The sequence below is a fragment of the Abramis brama genome, assembly GCF_963993115.1.
Source record: "Abramis brama genome assembly, chromosome: 8".
In the NCBI taxonomy this organism is placed as follows: Eukaryota; Metazoa; Chordata; class Actinopteri; order Cypriniformes; family Leuciscidae; genus Abramis; species Abramis brama.
In genome coordinates, this window is record NC_139970.1 from 19,707,255 (window position 1) to 19,727,173 (window position 19,919).

General features: G+C 36.5%; 1 protein-coding gene across 6 annotated transcripts in view; it reads left to right on the forward strand.

The window, feature by feature from the left end:
• uxs1 (UDP-glucuronate decarboxylase 1) overlaps positions 1 to 19,919 on the forward strand; it is a 93,534-nt gene that overhangs the window by 61,582 nt on the left and 12,033 nt on the right. For all 6 annotated transcript variants that reach the window (XM_084122235.1, XM_084122232.1, XM_084122234.1 and 3 more), the window contains 3 exons: positions 3,306 to 3,427; positions 17,267 to 17,386; positions 18,112 to 18,155. In XM_084122235.1, the coding sequence (XP_083978361.1) occupies positions 3,306 to 3,427; positions 17,267 to 17,386; positions 18,112 to 18,155 (286 nt within the window). The remainder of the gene's footprint in view (positions 1 to 3,305; positions 3,428 to 17,266; positions 17,387 to 18,111; positions 18,156 to 19,919) is intronic.

A 19,919-nucleotide genomic window follows, 5' to 3' on the forward strand; every position in this document is an offset into this window, starting at 1 on the left:
GTTCACGTGCGCATTTGCATCCTTTTGTGCAGATGTAAGTTGTAAAATTACTTTTATGTTGTATATATCAGATTAATTTCATATAGGATGCGTTTGGCTGAGTTTATTAACACATAGCTAAGCGTTTCATTCACTCTTCAGGGTCTGCTCGTACTCGTTTTTGAGATCCATCAATACTTGAAAGGAAAAATTGACAAAAAAAATGCACATCCCTAGTACTTAGTGTCACCTCTGAAGGCCATCAGGAATTCCCACAAACCACAATTACATGTGTTACAGGCACAGAGCGCTGACTTAATGGACGGTGTGCGGTGTGGAAGATTCCTCAGAAATACTACAGCTGTGTAGGGCTGTGAATCACCAACAATGTCACGATACGATACGCATCACGATACTAAAGCCACGATATGATACGTATCACGATATGGATCAATTTGGAATTTCAGAGATTAGTAACAGTAATATATGTTTCTTGTATAACCAGTGTTACAACATTTGTGATCACTGAAAAACTATTTAGTTTTTGTCATAAAAAAACGAAGAGTTAAATGAAATAATAAACTTGTCACAAAAAAACTTAAAATGGCTCTTCCTTCAGTAGCACAAATAAATACAATAGAATAAAGATAGCCTACCAATAAAGAGAAAACTTTTTGAATAGGTCTAGCACTAGTATTCAGAAATAGGCTACTAGAAACTGAATAAAGTAATCAAATGCAAAATAACACTGGGTAGTATTTTAGTCCTGACTAAGTTAAATACATAGGCTATTAATCCAAATTCTTCAAATTAAAACTATCTTTTGTTGTTTTGACAACAATATTAATGACAGACACATATGGCTTCTGTCCCTTTAAGAGCTAGTGCACGGATCCTGATTTCATTATACTGTCCCATCATGCGTTTTATGCTGAAGACATAACCGACTGTGTTTAGAGCAGTGGTTCTCAAACCTGTCCTGGAGGACCACCAACACTGCACGTTTTCTTTGTCTCCCTAATCAAACACACCTGATTCAACTCATCAGCTCATTATCACATGGGTTAATGAGCTGATGAGTTGAATCAGGTGTGTTTGATTAGGGAGACAAAGAAAACGTGCAGTGTTGGTGGTCCTCCAGGACAGGTTTGAGAACCACTGGTTTAGAGGATACTCAACAAGACCGAAATGTTTGACATCATTTTGCGTGTTTTTGTTTGTTAAAGTGATATAATCCGCGAAAAATAACTTTTGTTACTCGCGAGCTGTTTGTGAGCGCGTCGAGTATAAACGCCTCGCCCGTTTGGGGAGGTGCGCGTGCAGGCAGCGGAGACTCGCGCTGCGGAGCCAGGCGAAAGTACAAACAAGGCTTCACGCTCTTTGTGAAATTGCGTCTCGCAGAAAGTTTTAAAATGACTGATCTGATTGTATAGTCTGTGTGGATTAATTTACTCATACAATCTACATGCTAAAGTGCAGGAATGATTAAAATTATGCGCAATACCCGCGCCGAAATTCGAGCCCTGAATTGGCTACATAAGCACAACAGTATCGATACGGCAGCTGCTGTATCGATACGCGCATCGTCAGGAGTTCATGACGATGTATCGTTGTATCGATATTCTGAGCACAGCCAGAATGTGTACAGCTGTGTACAGCAATCTGATTTAAGAGGCTGTTTCACAGCAATCACCATGATGTGCATTAGTCTGACAGAGTCTCAGTTATTTTGATAGTAGGCCTAGTGTTTTTAAGCCACAACAGAAGGAAAGAGAAATAATAGGTCTTAGGTCTTTAGAAGTACTTGCAATTATCTAGCTTGAGAATGTGCGTAGCTCTCTCCTTATTTTGTCAATTGATCATCAGCATTAAGTTTGAATGTTAGTCCATTATGACTGACCTAGATCAAATGTTTTTAACCTCTTTTTTTAAATTCATTTATTTGTGTATTTTTCTATGGCCAAACAAATGCATTTAGACTGTTTATAAAAATGTCAAAATTGTTTGTAAAAGGTTTCTTCACCCAGAAATGTACATTTAAATATATATTTCAGATGTATCATATATGTATTATGCACATTTTTCCTTTTTTTATCTCTTTTTTTTTAAACTATCTGGTAGTGTTCAATTATTTTAAACCAGAATATATATTTTTTATTATTATTGAATTTTTAAACATTTCTACTTCATCGGAATGGTATGCAACTCAGTGACTTTTGCGGCAGTTGTTATGTGACCACAACATTTTTTTGTGTGGAATTAATAAAAAAAAAAAAAAAAAATGATCATATAAAAAAAAAAATAGTCACACTTGTGTTGTATAGGTAATTAATGGGAAATACAAAAAAAAAAAAAATGAAAAAAAGGGAGCAATTTGGGTGGGCACAGCAGTGAAGAGGTGATACTCTAAAATATCATGTGCAAAATGGACACATTGAGCCAGAAGACTCAAATAAGAGGTTGAAACCAAATCAGACTCAGATTGATTAAAGATAAAGAATTCCTTTTCAATTTGGTACATTTTATTACATTTTGATGTTATATGTAACAAAATGTCTTTCTCTCTGTTCAGGTTTGACTATAGTAAAATTAATGGAAAAACTGACACGTCAACTCAACATTTCAAACAAAAAAATATATAGACCTCGACAAAAAGTAGTCTTTGAGAATGTCTAAATATATATCCAATTCCACTAATAAAAACAAGTTTTATGTGTTAAATCAAATAAAGAATTGATTTAGAGCTATATAGGAAACTAGTGGTTACACCATCGCATTACAGATGTTTTATATTGTTTTACTCCCACCAGATGACACTAATCTGCCTTCAAAATTTCATTTTAAAGGCCTTGTCTGTATTTTTACATAAAATACAGCTTTAATTGAAAGTAATAATAAAAAAATAGAAGAAATAAATATTATTTTTAATGGGAAAAAATGGAACATAATTATTGCATAAATATTAATTAGTGACCTACAATTCTCTTAAAATACAAAATAATAATAATAATAAAAAAAAATACTGAACAAAAATATATTACATTGATTTTACCGAGAATAAAGAAAGTTACATTTCAGTTACAAGTGTGACTCCCAACTGAACAATACCAGAGGATTAAACATATATCCAGCATACTACTCAAGTTTGCATCATCACAAAAATATTTTTAATGAGCAACATTTTGGTCAAAATGTTTTTGTGATAATGCAAACTTGAGAAGTGTGAAGGATTTATATTTTTCTAGTTTATATTTCAATTTCATCGCTTATAGTTCTCCCTCTTGTTTTATCATATATCATATTTCTGTGTTTGTGTCATCTGCTAGACCCAGAGGTGCACCCCCAGAATGAGGAGTACTGGGGTCATGTGAACCCTATTGGTCCCCGGGCCTGTTATGATGAGGGAAAGCGTGTTGCTGAGACGATGTGCTATGCCTACATGAAACAGGTAGGAGTGAAATTGAGGGGAAAAAAATCATCAACGATCTTTTTTCCATGACTAAGATAAGACGATGACTAGACGACACCAAGGTCATTAAACAATGTCTGTGACTATATCAGCATGCAAAGCCTTTGATGAAAAAGGATTAAAAAAAAAAAAAAAAAACCTTAGCAAAAACTCTTTATTTTTGTTAACAAAATATTGCAGCTCTGTGAGCTTTCACATTTCGGTTGCCAAATTTTAATTATAGAGTTTAAATCCCCCAATCAGATCTTTTCTTTTACTTTTTCTGCCCAATGTTTTACTTAATCATTGCAATCTGGCATCCATGCGCACACACTTTCTCTGCACTGCGGAAGCGCAGGCGATGATCTGAAAACACAGAAGACATCAACAAACAAGCTGTACACAAAGCAGTGCAGCGCTCATAAACGCTGCTTTATCTGGAAAGATAAAGAAAGATTCAGTCGAAATAACATCAAAACTTTTCTAAAGACCGTCAGTTCACTTCAGATACATTCATATAAAAACCGTGCCACGTTTTGACTTTGAAACGTGCAGAGCTCGTGTTTTATTCAACAATGTCAATGCCAACCATAAATAGATTTTCCAAAAGGCTGTGTTGATATTTGTGAACACTGTAAAATAATTTGATAGCTATCAATTATAGTTTAACCTATCTATCTTCACCGTCATGCTTAGTAACACATACAGTGGTGCCATCACCACAGTGCAACAGTGAAAAGCGACCCCTCTCAAACAGTGTCGCGTCGCTTTCCGATCGTTGTTGAAGCGACATACACCGGGGTATTGCGATATATTAAAAATTCAACTCATAACAAAAATAAACATCGGTATTCGTTATGAACCAGTATACCGCCCAGCAGAAATTACTATTAGGAATTTCACCGTTTAAATTTTTGACAGAAGTTTCTTGTATTACCAGTTTTAATAATGTAGAGAGTGTGTTAAGTTATGTGATAAACAGCATATAATAAATCAGGAAAGTGGATGATAAACCATGAGTATGGATTGAAATTCTCTTAATTTTTGTTTATAGGTGAAAGTGCAATAATTCTGATGAAATATAAAAAAAACAATTAACATTAATTGTCGCTTTTATAATTTTTAACAAAATAATAATTATCAATTGAACCATTATACAGCAGGACTAGTATGTGATATTTTAGTGACTAAAACAGCCAACTAAAATTTGACTAAACAAAAACAGGACAAGGTACATTTGACACAGGCTAAGGCTAAATTGACGAAATTAACAGTCACAACTGGATTTCTGCGCTTGATTTTTTTCGCTCTGCTCTAGGTGTATTAATGAAGAGAATTAGCCACCTGGGAGTTTGAGCTGAAAAATGTGCCATTCTAGTCTATTCTGTTCTTTGCTGTCACATTCTTACCCGAGCAGCATACCATAGAAGTAGACGTCGTATTGTGTAAGAGCCAATTACCAGAGGAAGAAGCTAAGAACTTGAAATAATGATACAAGAATTGCAGCTATTTATTGTAGATCAAAGGGCTAGCATTTTGATGCTTGGAGGACTGACAAATATTTGTGTGGAAAAAAATAAGAGAGCTTGGCAACAGCAGCACGGTTTGCTGAAAAACTGAATGTAAAGCATACAGTAATGGTGAGCCAAACCATTTGCAGCATTTTTGGCTATTGTTATTCAGCAAGCGTTTGCATGCACATATTTGTGTGTGAAGTCTACATATGAATGTTTTCACAAAGAAAAATCATGATTCACCGATTATTTTTGTACTAAAATGTATTCATTCACAAAAAAAAAAAAAAAAAAAACCTAGGAATAATTTAGGAATAAATTAAAATATATTACATGCGGCCCACCACGCATCATTTATAAATCTTCAATTTTCACAATGTCAACACAAGGTGAGAGCATCAGACTTTTATGGAAGCTTGTTTCCACCACTGAATAAAAAAAAATTGACTTTTTATATCACAATTTTGACTTTTTTCTCGCAATTGCATGTTTACATCTCGCAATTCTGATATAAATAATATAAATTCACAATTGCTAGATATAAACTCACAATTGCGAGTTATAAAGTCCGAATTGCGTGTTATAAAGTCAGAATACCATAGTGATTCAGGATAAGACAAAAACACTGTTTGGAGTATGGATACTCGCTCATAAATTAAATTTTGCACATTTTGAACCTTTAAAATGGATTATTATTAGATGCAAAATTAAACTGCCTAATGCTTACATTTAGGGGCTAAACATAATAAATTCATAATTAGGACAAAAGGAAGTCATGCACATCTTGGCATTATCTAATGGTTGATATCTTTGGGCTCGGGGAGACATAGGCAAGATCACAATGATCATCTGGCTCTCTGGTTCTCTGTGACAGCTTCATTTGCTGTCTGTGTCTTCTGGTTGAACATTCTGATGTGATTGATTGGCACCACCCTTTGGTGCAGTTGATTTTATCTGTTTTCCTTCACTTGGTGTCACTCTCAGATTGTCTTTATCGCATTCACTGTTCCACCAATCCACATATTGTCACTCTACATGTCACCACATGAGAAATGCTGCATCACAAGTTTGATTTGAATATCATCAGTGACGTGTGGCATCTGGCAAATGTGGCATCTGACACTGACATCTTTTTAAAAGGAAATTCAGTGACATTTGAGGGGGAAAAAAGTCATTTTAAAAATATAATAAAAGTAATTTTTCTGTTATTTTAAAATGTCATTTTGTTTGTTTAAAAATAATCTGTTAACCACCCGTAATGCAAGTTGAGGCTAATAGGCCAGTTTTGTTCAAACATCTTTCTGATTTTTTGTTTTTGCATAAAACGCAACTTAAAATGATAGTTCACCCAAAAATGAAAATTGTCATAATTTGCTCACTCTCATTTTAAACCTGTATTTCTTTCTTATGTGTAACATACTCCTGGTCAAATAATAATAATAAAAAATAGTCCAAGCCAAAAATGGCAAAATATTTTGTGGTCTTTTAATTGTCTTCACCATTTTAATCATAAATCACTGGTCAGGAAATTAGAAAGAATTGCACAGGAATAACCTTCCCCAACTTGCAGACAGCTTTTTACAGGAAGAAGAGTCAGTGTTGTTCCACTCAGTAATTCAAAGCATTAAATGACTTTTCACCGGGAAGTATCTCACCAATATCAACAGCTAGTAGTCAAACTGAAGATTAGGTAGACCTAGAAATGACCGTTCTCATTTCTGCCCACTCCTTCCCCTAGCGATTTCATTTCTGCACTGTGGGGTACTCTGGGTTACTACTACACTCCTCCTTTCTATAATTATCTGTCCATCTTTCTCTTACCCGTCTTAACATCTGTGTCTAAGGTGAAATCATTGGGCTGGTGGAAGTGCTTCATCTGTTCCCTGCAGTCATTCATGCTCAATTAGACTTACTCTTCAGTCTATTCACTCTTGAAAATATGTGCTTCCTTCCATCCGTAGCAGTTGACTTATTCATCTGATTGCTCTCTTCTTTTCTGACTACAGACAGACTCCGTTCTCCTCTGACTACACATTAACACTCATTTGTGATTGGAGTAAGATTTATAAATGAAATCTCTTACTTTCACACTTTCAAAAGCATACTTATCAAAGTTGTTGTTATGCATACATTGTTTAAATGGATAAATCCGTTCAAATATTTATCTAGATACTATATTAATGCTCAGTGGACATGTGGTATGGTAGCGCTACTTATTGCTTATGCTGTTCACTAGGGCTACACGATATTAAAGAAAAAAAAATTATAACTTGTTAAATAATGTGGTATGTAAGATGATAATGCTTTGAGTGTGTCATTTAAATTATATTTAAATATATTTTAAAACTGAAAACAATATAACCAACATAAATAAATGGGGTCTGTGTTTTTTTGGTCATGTTTTTGTTTTTATTTTCATTTTCATCACCAAATGAAAACACAATAAAACCAAAATGGGTAAACATCTTGAATATTCGATCTCTACATGGGTGGGAATTAAACGCCCATTTCCACTGATTGATCAACCAAACATAAAACTGTGCCGTCATCAGTTGTTGATGACAGTAAATTATATTAATTTTAATATTTTCCCACAAAAAATAAGAATTCGACTTGATTTTTAGTTTATACATTCAGTGGTAGAATATTAATACACAGCTTAGAATATTCAACCTCTGCATGGGCTGGAATAACTAAACATTAAACCATGCCATCATCAGTCTTCCGCGCAACAATAATAGTCATCCGCTGCTACATTTGTAAGGATTCTTAAAGCGTTCATTGCAACTACATTTTCTCGTCAAACAACCAAACAAATGACTCGACACAAACCATACCGGGGCAGAGCCTAGACAAGTCTTCTGTGTAGGCATAAATTTGGCAACCTATGCGTGAAATATTAGTTTATCTCATAATATTAATTGACTTCCCATCTGCTCCCACATCTATTCCCTAGCCTATATATTTGGCTCATCACCTGTTTTATTAATCTGACAAACTATCAAAATCTGTGTGGCAAAGCTGCGTGACGCACTGGACAGCATGAAGCGAATGTATTTACATTGTAGTGAAGCGCAGACCATTATCAAGCTGAAAGAAATCATGCAGAAACACAAAAAAGGCACCGTTTTAAAAAATTTCTGATTTCAATATTAAATTAAAAAAACATATGATCGGGAGATATCCTGATTGTACGTTTCACATTCTTTTGGCACTAACAAGTCGACAGCAGCCAACTTATCTTCTCAGACTAGATTACTATGAGAGCACCGGCTTGTTGATTGTCTTGCAAGTCATCGGTAGTGCACACACATAACTCCAAGTAACAGTTCTCTGCTACCTAAAACAGACTTTTAATAACTTTTTGAAGTATTGAAATCATTCAATTATTGCAAGCTTTTGCAATATGCATATCATGATTTGTATATTTGTAGTATTCTGATAATTTCGATATATTGTGCTATTATTCTCATTTGTAAATTACTGGAAAAAAGTGTCTGCTAAAGGAATAAATGTAGCGGAGTGGAATTCAGGAACTTCTTTAACCCGAGTGAAAGCCACGGCTACAATGTGTCAAAACAAGCATGTGCAAAATGCTCTGACGGCAATGTTATTACCACAAACACACCAAATCACATGTGTGCACTTGATATTTTTAGTTGCAGTGGTTATCTTGGAAATCCACTTTGTAGATATTTCATATGTGGTTTAATCTCCTTCCTCTTTATAACCGCTGTGTACGCGCAAAACAGTTGTGATTTATAAAAACAAACTTGACGGGAAAATTTGCGCCTGCAGGCAAACTCTGACCCATGCGTACGAGTTTTGGAGATGGAGCAGTTTGGCGACACCGATGGTGAGCTTGAGTTAAATGTCTTTTTGGTCACTTTTAGACAGAAAATCTAAAGAAAATGATACATATAAAGAAAGATAATACAAATATAATTTCACTCACCAAGCCTATCACTTGAAGCAAATATCCATCCCTTCTTAAATGTCCGCGCCAGCGAGTGCGATGGACCGTTTAGTGAAACTGACGAATATTTATCTATTGGCAGATTAGATAAAGGAAAACCGTAAATCTTCATTATGAGCCATAATCATACAGTGCATGTTCACAATAACAGTTTAAATAAATAAAATAATGATTTAAACTATGTTTTACTCCTGATATAAACATTTAGATTTAATATGCCATTCTCATTAATGGAGTTAAACACTTAAACTACATGAAATCTTTACTGAGAAGTTACAACAACAAAAAAAAGAAATTTCAATAAATAGAAATATTTGTTGTGGATGCAATGCTTTTGAACACTTTTCCTCTGGCATGCTGTGCTTTAATGTTTTAACTACAGAGATAATCGCTTATGATAATAGCAGATTGTCTGAGAAAATAGTTTTGTGCAAATAATGCACAAGGCCTATCTGTTTCCATTAAAAATATAAATCAATTCAAAATACTATTTGGCCAGTGGAAAAGATTAAGAAAAACTTTCTCTGAAATGTATTTTACACTATTTGATTTATTTATTCAAAAACAAGGCAGGCTACTAAATGATTTTTATTAATGTAATGTGACGGCACATCCATATTTCATATTTTCCTAATGTCTTGTACCGTTAAACATGTTATCACGTGGATGAATATGCATATGCAAATGATATGCAGATGAGGATATGCATAGTAAAATTAGGTTTTGTAAGGTCCAAATATGGTTATTTCGGGGAGGAGATGCATGTGCGCACAATAAAGATTTATAAAGTCAATTCTGCGCAGGTTCTGGCGTACGAACGGTTTTATGAATATTTTTTGCCGTACGCAATTTTTGGCTTTCGGGCGCACGTACACTTTTAGTAGGATCCTACGCACAGTTTTATAAATGAGACCCCTGGTGTCTCATCTCTATCCCTCACATTTATTAAAGTATTAAAATGAGGTTGGTAAAACACTTAGCCTGGTAATACCAGACTCTGCTACTTCACTTTGCTTCGTAGACAGAGTCTGGAATGGCATAATAGAGAAGTGTTTTCTCTCTTGCTAGGGGGCGCTTGTCTGAAGTTTAAAATCATTGGTTACCCGTAAGCCAATCACATAACGTTTGGTTATGGCGTGTGTTATGCGCATGCTCAGCCGCATCTAACTTCCACTGTAAACACATGTATGATGCGAAAACAAAACCATCGAGCGAAATACCAGAGTGAACATGGCTGTGAACGACTTTTGCAGATTATGTGAAGTAAATCTACGCATCCACGGTACAATCAGCGTCTACGTCACGGCTCTCAGCCCGCCCTCTGTTCGTTGATTGGCCCGGCTGTTTTCAGACTGGTGGAAAACAGAAAGCTCTGACGCTGTCTCAGACTGAGTACAGAAGCGAAATGAAATTGAGCGGAAGTACGAAGTCTGACGTAGTCAGGCTATAAAACACTAGCCGCGTTTCCATTACCCTTCAAATTGCGCAAATTGAAATTGCGAATTGAAAATACGCTTAATGGAAACACGTCAATTTCGCAAAAACTCCCATTTATCGCAAAAAAGTTTTGAGGTTCATGAGGTGGTTTTTCAGGCATTCGAAAAAGGAATATTTCGCAAAACTGCAATGGAAACAGTTTTTGCGCATTTACAGTCACCTGACTTAGAAGACGCGGTGTGTTTGAGGTCCATGTATAGATACGCAAATAATAATAAGTTTATATTATTTTATTATAACATTTAATAGGCTATATTTAGAAGACGCTTTTATGCAAAAAAGGAACAAATCTGAGTGTGGAGCGCGCACTGCATGGCATATTTGTGTAAACTCACAATAACAAGAAAACGTTGTGCTTTTGTAAAATAAAAGAAACAATCAGACGCACTTTCATGATCTCCGTAAACTGGAGCGCGAGAACTGAAACAAAATATAGCCTATGTAGGCTAAAGCTTGAAATGTCCACTTTAAAACGAACAAATTCGAATCGAAAGCTAATACCTTCTGATTATGTAATCCGTATGAAAGGTGCATTTCTCTCTAAAAGCGCATCTGCTTAACAGCGGAGATGGAGATGTGATTTTAGCCGACACTTAGAAAACAATAGTTTAGGCTATTAATAATATTAATGGCTCTTCTCATTCAGCACTGCGGGAAAGTCATCAATTACAGTTTCTAATTTGGCCTTAGAAAACCAGTAAAATCGACACGTTTTCCATATTAATTTGTGAATATTTTAAATGTTTAATAAAGGGGCAAAAAGTAATAAACAAAAATCTGAAAATTCGTCGATATTTACTTTTTTGCGCAGCAGTTGGTGTAGCCAGTTCAAATTAAAATTTTGGTGTTCAACTTTGCGTTTTAAAAAGACAATCGTTTTTCAATTAGGGGTTAAAAAAGGAAAAACAAATGGACACAAAAGTAGCCTACATGGATCGTTTGGACAGAAAACGAGACAGAGTTCTTTATTAAATTCATAAAAGAAACAATAATTAGCCTATAGGAATACTGGATTCTAAATCTCAAAGAAATGCCACAATCAAATCCTCGGAGCAGAAATGAGGGCGAAACACCCAGAAACTCCTTATATGTGTCGTTCGGGGGTCTTTCCCTGCCATTAATGCTTGGATAACACGCCACGTCTCCTTCCATTAATAATAATAATGTCTAATGCGGTGGCTGTGATATTATATAATCCAACGTCCGTTGCCGTGATTTTTGGAATGACTTATCGCGCGAGAAAAAAGGACGTTTTAGTCGCATAACATCGGTTAATGGAAACGCCATAATTTCGCAATAGTTTTTTATCGATATTTAGATAATAGCGCAAAACATTTGCGCAAATCTGTAATGGAAACGCAGCTACTGATCTGTCACCTCTAACCTCTATCTGTGTCTTTCTTTCTAAATTACTTAATTAGTCCTTTTCAGTCCCTTCTGCTGTCCCTCCTCCCATTACATCACCATCCTTCACAAACACACCAGTTTCCGGAATTTTCCTTTAGGAGGTTCCTCCTTCTGTTGGCATTACCTGTTATTCAGCTCTGTCATCAGATGTTTGTTTTGATGTTCCAGAGTTGTTTAGACCCATCATTGATCAAAATAGCTCTCTCAGTCCATATTCAAACTAATTGAAAGTATTGTTTTAAAGCCTCTTTCACTACAAAGTACTGTATCCCCCACAGTATTGCTCCAGGGTATTTTGAATATGTCAATTTAGGTCGAAATGTGATGCGCGCCGCTTTGTCACACGTTATTGAGATTTTACAGTCCTTAACGTGAGTGTGTCTGTTCTTTATTTTTTCTGACTTTCATTGACAAATGTGACAATTTAAGAATAGTGCTTATGGGAAAACTGGGCCTGGGTTCAGAAAATGACTTGAGCTGGACTCAAACTTGGTTTGCATGATCACAGGCCACTTTATGTATTTTATTTTTTTCATCAAAAGATTCAAGGTTACTCAAGTTACCTAACATTTTAGTCACTGGCATCACACACTTGCTTTAGGCGTTGTGTCTGAACATAAAATCACGCTAACACAGCCTTATCATCGCAATTAAAGCGTGCCATGCAATCACGATAGCCTTGCAATCAGACGGGTGCCTTTCCTTGCTAAAAAGGCCACTGATGGCTGTCCTTGCTTTGTCAAAGTGATGTGTTGTCTGGCATTTTTGCCACACATCTTTCGTTTATAATGCTATTTATGAGAGTTTTCATGTTTTTATTCATGCCCACAGAGATACTTATAGAACTACTGAAGCTAAAACATTCAACTGTTCTTGGTAAACTCTCTATATCTCTCTTACGTTGTACCAAGGCCAGTGCTTGATGTGGGCACAAGTACAGGCTTTACAATGTCATGGACTGTGTTTAATGATTTATGTAGCTAATATCATATTTTGCAGTTATAAGCTGTATTGTTTTATTTGTATGGCTCATATTAGAGCTGTTCAGTTCATAGATAAATCATTAATAAACACTGCAACATATCATAAAAAATAAGTATTGTCAATTTGGATTTCATGGTCATTACATGGACATTCTTGTAGTTTGGGTACGGTGTATTGCTCATGGGAACAGTGGTAAGATATTCGTGTTAAAATATTTTGCCTAGACCAAGCTTATTGTGCAGAGATGACTAAGTAAGCTATTCATATTTTAAATTCCCTGAAAAGTTTTAACACTGGTTCTGTGGTGCTGAAGGGTCCTTATGAGTCTTTGGAAAGCATTATTTTTGTAGTTCCATTGAATGAGAATGCTAGTAGTGCAGAAATAATTAATCACTGACCTTTTCTTCACTTTGCTTATTCCCTGTGATCTCTCTTTTGATTATTATTTAATGTTTTAAGTGTGTGTAACCATGTGTTCTGGCCTTTTAACCATTGTGGACAATAGTGATATGTTACTTTGTGTGACCAGAGTGTTTTAGAGCAGAAGTGGTCAACCATTTCGGATGCCCCGCCACACTTTTAGTCTCTATAGGGATGCTATAAAATAAACATGCCAGATTGACACTATATCATTACTTTTATTATTAACATTTGCAAACATTAGCGTTCAACGTCCTTTCCATTGATTACGAGATGTTGTTCATAGTCATTGGAAGCATTCATTTGCACTTGGACAGTCTTCTCCTCGTTTAATTCTAGTCCGACTGTGCCAGCTTTTTGTTGTAGTTGGGTGAACTGTTGTTGTGCCCTGGTGAGAGAATTTTCCAGAAGTGAAATATTGTCGGCAAATGCTAAATCGTTAATATTGCGTTCGGCTCTAGATTCTTTGGCTATTGCTGTACCGCGTTGTGGTCTCGTATTACTCCTGGTCGGAGGACCTTTATGTGTAAGGTATCCGAAGCTTCCAGCAGATAGCCTGGAGACGTAATCTATTACTATGATGAATAGGAACGGAGCTAGAAAGTCGCCTTGTAATACTCCAGTTGTGACAGCGAATGGCTCTGAGAGCTGGCCCTCCAAGTACACCTGGCTCGCCGATCCATCGTATAAGACTCTGATAGCATCAACAAGCTTTTGTGGGATGCCGTAGTGTCGCAGGATTGCGAACATCATAGGTCTGTCTATCGAGTCAAATGCCTTCTTGAAATCGACGAACGTGATGTACAAGGGTAGTAGTAGTGCTCTTGCTTCTTCGATGACTCTTCGAAGGATGTGGATCTGCTGTGTGCAGCTGCGCCCGCTCCTGAAGCCTGCTTGGTTGTTTCTGAGCAGCTTTTCGATTGGATTCTGGATGCGGTTGAGGAGAATGCGATTGTATGTTTTTGCTGCGATGGACGTCAAGCTGATTGCTCTGAAGTTGTTCATCAGCTGTAGGTTGCCCTTCTTGGGCAGTGGGATGATCAGGCTCGACGTCCGTTGTTTCGGTGCGCAGCAATGCTTAAAAACGAGCTCGCAGAGTTTGTGCAATTCATTTACTATGAATTTGCCGCTGTCTTTGAGGACTTCTGCCGTCATTGCATAATCGGGTCCTGGCGACTTGTTCTGCATAAGCTATTCAATCGCTCTCACTGCTTCCTCTCACGTTGGACTCGTTGTTGAAATAGCGATGTCTGGGCTTGGTTCTGGAAAGCTGACTGTTTCCACCTTCGCGCTCTTGTTGTTGAAGAGTCTGCAGAAGTACTTGCCCCAGTTGCTGATGAGCTCGGTCTTCAAGTTTGGTTGAGAGCCATCGAGCATTGGGACTTTGCTGCAGCATTTTGTGGCATCTCTGAGATTTTGTCGATTAGAGTCCACATTGTGCAATGCTCGTGTTTTTGGTTTGCCAGTTCGAGAGCTTCTAGTTGAGTGTCGAAATATGCCTCTTTGTCAGTTTCGAAACCTGTCTTGACACTCGACTGCTTGTTTCTCCACTGATCTCTCTTTTCTCTCGTTTGATTGAGCTTGAAATCGTCCTTCACCACTTCTTCTTGAAGTTTTGACTTCAGTCTTTTGCCCAGGACCTTTTCACTCGCTGCTACCAACGCAGTGTTGAGTGTGTCTGCTCTTTGCTGTATTAGGCTCTGGGCGTTTTCGGTTTGACTCGACAAATTCGCTTTGATGTTCACGTCTTTCAGCTTGTCATTCTGAAAGGTGCACCTGGCGATGGATGAGCTTCTTGCTTTTCTCAGCGCCAGTTTGAATTTGGTGCTCACCATCTTGTGGTCTGATCCAATGGCGCAGGTGTTGTAAGCGCGACTTCCACCACTTGGTGTTGAAGGCAATGTGGTCTAGTTGAGCGAAGTCTCCTTTTGGGCTCTTATATGTGCAAAGTCTCGTCGGTCGATTTCGGAACCAAGAGTTTGCTGGGCGCAGGCTTGAAAACTCGCACATGCTGATTAGCTTTCGACCATTGTCGTTCGAGATTGCGTGGTAGCTGAAGTTGCCTACCACTCTAGGATTGGTGTCGTGACTGTCCTTACCAATTCTTGCGTTCAAGTCGCCGGCAAGAATGGTGACCGTGTGTGGCGGAATTTACTTTATTAGCTCATCAAGATCGTCTTTTGCTGAAGAATCTGATGTCTCCGTTGGGGGCGTTTGCGGACACGAAGCATATTTTAGGATTGCCTTCTAAATGCATGGCAATTATGCGCTCTGATTTAGTGGTGACGGAGATGATTTAACTGAGCGATTCTGGTGTTGTATAGCAAGGCTGATCCGTGGCTTTCTGATGAATTTGTATGTGCCATCGTCCAGCTGCTGTATTTCTTGTAGCCCACCCAGTCTGGCACCCCATTTACACCTGTATTTAGCGTCGTCCATCGACCAAAACACATCTTAATACCAGGTGTAAACGGGGCCTGCGTCAGTAGCCTATTATAAATAAAATTCAAACAGAATATAAAACAGAATCAAATGAATAAAATAGCATAAGTCAGCACATCAAGGTATTGCTGTGTGTTACCACTGTATATGAACAGTATATGTCCAGGTGACAAGCAGTAAAATCTCAAGAAAGGCTTGGCGTGTACCAGTACGTCACCCTATATGTGTAAATATACATAATTTAAGGGTATTCTATTAATTTGGATATTGATATTGGACCTGTTTTTTATTCATAATGTTTCTCCTTTGAACAGACAGTCATATAACAAGCCTATAAGTTAATGTAATTGTTATGTGTCAATTTGACATGGCATTGAAGAAACAGAAAAGGAAGAAATAAGAGGATGTGCACTCTGACTCTGACATGACCCAAGACAATTCCAAAAAAGTTGTTCTCATCTCGTCCAGCCCTATGTAGAAGTGGTACAGTGGTACAGTAAAAACGAGAGGAAAATGTACATGTTTTCTGCTAACATTTTGAAATTTTGTAATGCTTTATTTAACATCACAGCTCACATGGACTACACAAATGGAACACTCAGAGTCAGATACACGGATGATTAGGTTTTGACGACGCTGCTGGGGAATAACCTGATTTTCTTCTTGTAATCAAGGTTTTCTTGTGTTGCTGGGTTATTGGTATGCCTGTAAACCAGTAAAATTGGTTATTTCAGTAAGCTGAGTATTGGTAGTTATCAGTGTGGAAATGAAATACACCGTCTTTTGATACTCCAAACCTTTTAGAACTATCTTAGAGAACTTTTATCATTCCACTTCAGAGAAGCAGAAATAGTAGTTCCAAGGACTTTAAAGCTGCCTTAAGGCTTATACTGTTATATTAGTATATATTAACAAGCTATTGAAATTAACATTAGCTGCACTTTCAGCCCAAAATATGTTGTGAGATTGGATGCTAGCCATTCAGAAGCACTGACATTTGCATAATGCAAAAGCACGTCTTCCCCTGTGGTGCTGCTTACAGAGCTACAGGCTTTCCATCAATGACCACCACGTAGTTTTTAATGGGAGAGTTTCAACAATTTTGACAGGTGGACCAAGGAAATGTAATGATTAATGTCACATTTGCTTGAAATAAGATGCCGTATGACACCTGTTAAATTACAAATGGCATCCATACACACTGTGAGTGTGTTTACAGATTGACGCTTATGTTTGTGACTCTCGAGTGCTGCTGTAAAAAAAAGCGAAAGAGGAACAGACCAAATACTAATGCATTCTGAAATTCATGGACATTTACATGAATTTGTCCAATAAATGTTTTGCTTTCACTCAGAAAATAAAACAAAATAGATGCATTTTCACTAGAGGCTTTAGACCTTTAAACAAAAATGTGAATGTATTGATACAAGGATCTCAAGTATCAATACAATATTTTCAAGAAAAAGGAATACATTTTGAGCTTAATCTGCATATAATCCTAATGTGTTGTTCACTGAATATTGCTGCATGTTCACTAAGCAATTAACACTTGCATCCAAACTCGTGTTGATGAGGTTTGCATGTGGCTGTGTCTCACAGGAAGGAGTGGAGGTGAGGGTGGCTCGGATATTCAACACCTTCGGATCTCGCATGCACATGAATGACGGGCGAGTGGTCAGTAATTTCATTCTGCAGGCTTTACAGGGAGAGCCGCTGACGGTAAGAGCCGTTCACCTCATTAAAATTATGAACCATGTGCACCTCCTAACTCTACAGCAACTCTCAATTCAACTTCACACAGACACACATATGGGTGTTACTTGCAATTTGAAGTAACACTCATGTGTGTTTGTGTGAAGCTGAATTGAGTGGAGTAAAGTAAGAGAGTGAAAACCTTGTGAAATGAACAAAACATCAAATCTACAATTAATTTCTAGTGGGCATTTATACAGAATTCTGACTTTTTCCTCACCTATCACAAAATGTCATCTCAAATCACCAATTATTTTATGATGAAAATAACAGTGGTGGAAATGACATTTTAAAAAAGTAATTTCATTTTAAGTACACACAATTAAATAATATTTCACATTTTATGCATAATGTCGTGCTATAATTAGTTTTTTTTTTTTTCCTATACATTTAAGGCATTGGAAAGTAACAAAAAATTATGAAGGCATGGTAAATGTTTCCAAGACCTTCATATAACAAAAAGAAAAACCTTTCAATCTGTTTTTATATAGAAATGCACCCCAGGGATATAAAAGTGCCTAGTTGAAGAAACACTGTTAAATGTGCATGCTTCCTTATTGTAAACACTTGAGCTCACATGAGGATCTCACCTACGGATTGATTGTTCCTCAGTCGCTTTGTAGCAGCTCTTGCTGCATGTGCTCTGACGACTCTGATTATAATTCTGTGTGTTTCTCCTGCACCTTTTTCAGGTTTACGGTTCAGGCTCTCAGACAAGAGCTTTCCAATATGTGAGGTAAGCATTAATATAATGCTAAATAGAAGTATCGTTGTGTTTTCATTTGTTTCACACCTCCCAAGAGCTCTTAGAGTATGTGTAATTGACACAGTTGAGATGATGATACATAATTACCAGTACAACAATACAGCAAAACAAATGCTATGAAATCACAAAAGCAATGAAATATAGGAATGTAATATACTAGTATTTTGCCTGTTTAAATGAAAGCTTCAACTCCATGCTTGTAACTTTCAAGGCATTTGGAGTGTTTAAAGCAATATGGATTTTTTTTTTTTTTTAAATCTACAGCCACGAAACAAAGAATTATGCAACACATCCATCTGTCACTTTTTTTCTTTCTATTTCTATCCGTGTTTGTCGCCTCTAGTTTTGTGTATTATTCTTTCTAATGGTATTGTGCATGTGAATGATAAGAGTAGTGAGAAAGCCCATCTGGTCTCTGTAATGTCAAAAAAGTGCATAAATGCATCAACAGGGAAAAAAAAATATATATTAAAATGAGCCTGACTGCATCAGCGCAGTCCTATCTTTTGTCTAAATGAAATGAACCTTGGGGAAAAACAGACGTTCCTGACAGATTGCTCCATGGCGTTTTCAAAGACGGAGGTCTGCTTTTGATGGGATTACTAATGCTTTCTGGTAATTGCATTGAAGGTATTTCAAAGGCTAATCTCAGTTTTTTTTTTCTTTTTTTTTTTTCTGTTTTTAATGGCTGCAGTGTTTGTATACAGACTGATGATGTGGTGGTTTGTTGGAAGCAAATTTATCAGTTATTAGTATTAGTAATGTGCAAATCATCCCTACCAGCATAAGTTGCATACCAGCATAAAAAAAAAAACACACTTGATTGACTGATGTTATGTTAAAAAGTTTAGTTGTTACGCTTTCAAATCATCAAACTCAAAATTTATTAAAGAATTTATTAAAAAGAACAACGTTTCGACCCAAAGGGTCTTTGTCAGGCAAGCAACAATCATAGAAAGGTACAATATGTCAATGGTTTGTTTATGCTATATGTCAAAGGTTTCATGAGAGGGGGTATATAAGATGATTGGATTGGAGAGGCTGCAGCGTGTTTTGAAAATATTGATCAGCAAGAATGCCTTGCTAGAACACGCTCTAAGTCTACTGATAATAGGTTATCTTGCATTATTCAATATTCTGCGTTAGTATATACTGTAGTGTGTAAACACTGGCATAAAAGCTATAGATTTTTTTCTACGTGACGATTTCACTAACGTCAGTCCTAGTATTGTTTAAATGAGCTGACAAAATTGGTGTTGACAAAAAACTTTATGTATAGAAATGACTATTTTTTTTACAGATTAATGGAACCACTATGGGAAGTACAATGACCCCTGATTATGCAAATGTATATGTTGGTCATTTTGAACATGAATGTGTATTTAACCCTGGGGCTAATCCTTTTTTTTACCTAATATACATATACGGCGTCGGTACATCAATGATATTTTCCTTATATGGTGTTGCTCAAAGAGTGAATTACTTGAGTTTCAACAATTTCTTAATCGTATTAGCGAACATCTTAAATTCACCATTGATTATGATGAGTGTCAAGTCAGTTTACTTGACCGACTCATCATTAAAGATAATTATAAATTAGTGACAGATTTATATAGAAAGCCCACTGATAGAAATACAATATTACATGGTCAGACTTTTCATCCTACTCGTTTAAAGAAAAGTCTTCCAATTAGTCAGTTTAAAAGAATTTGTAGGATTTTCACATCTAATGAA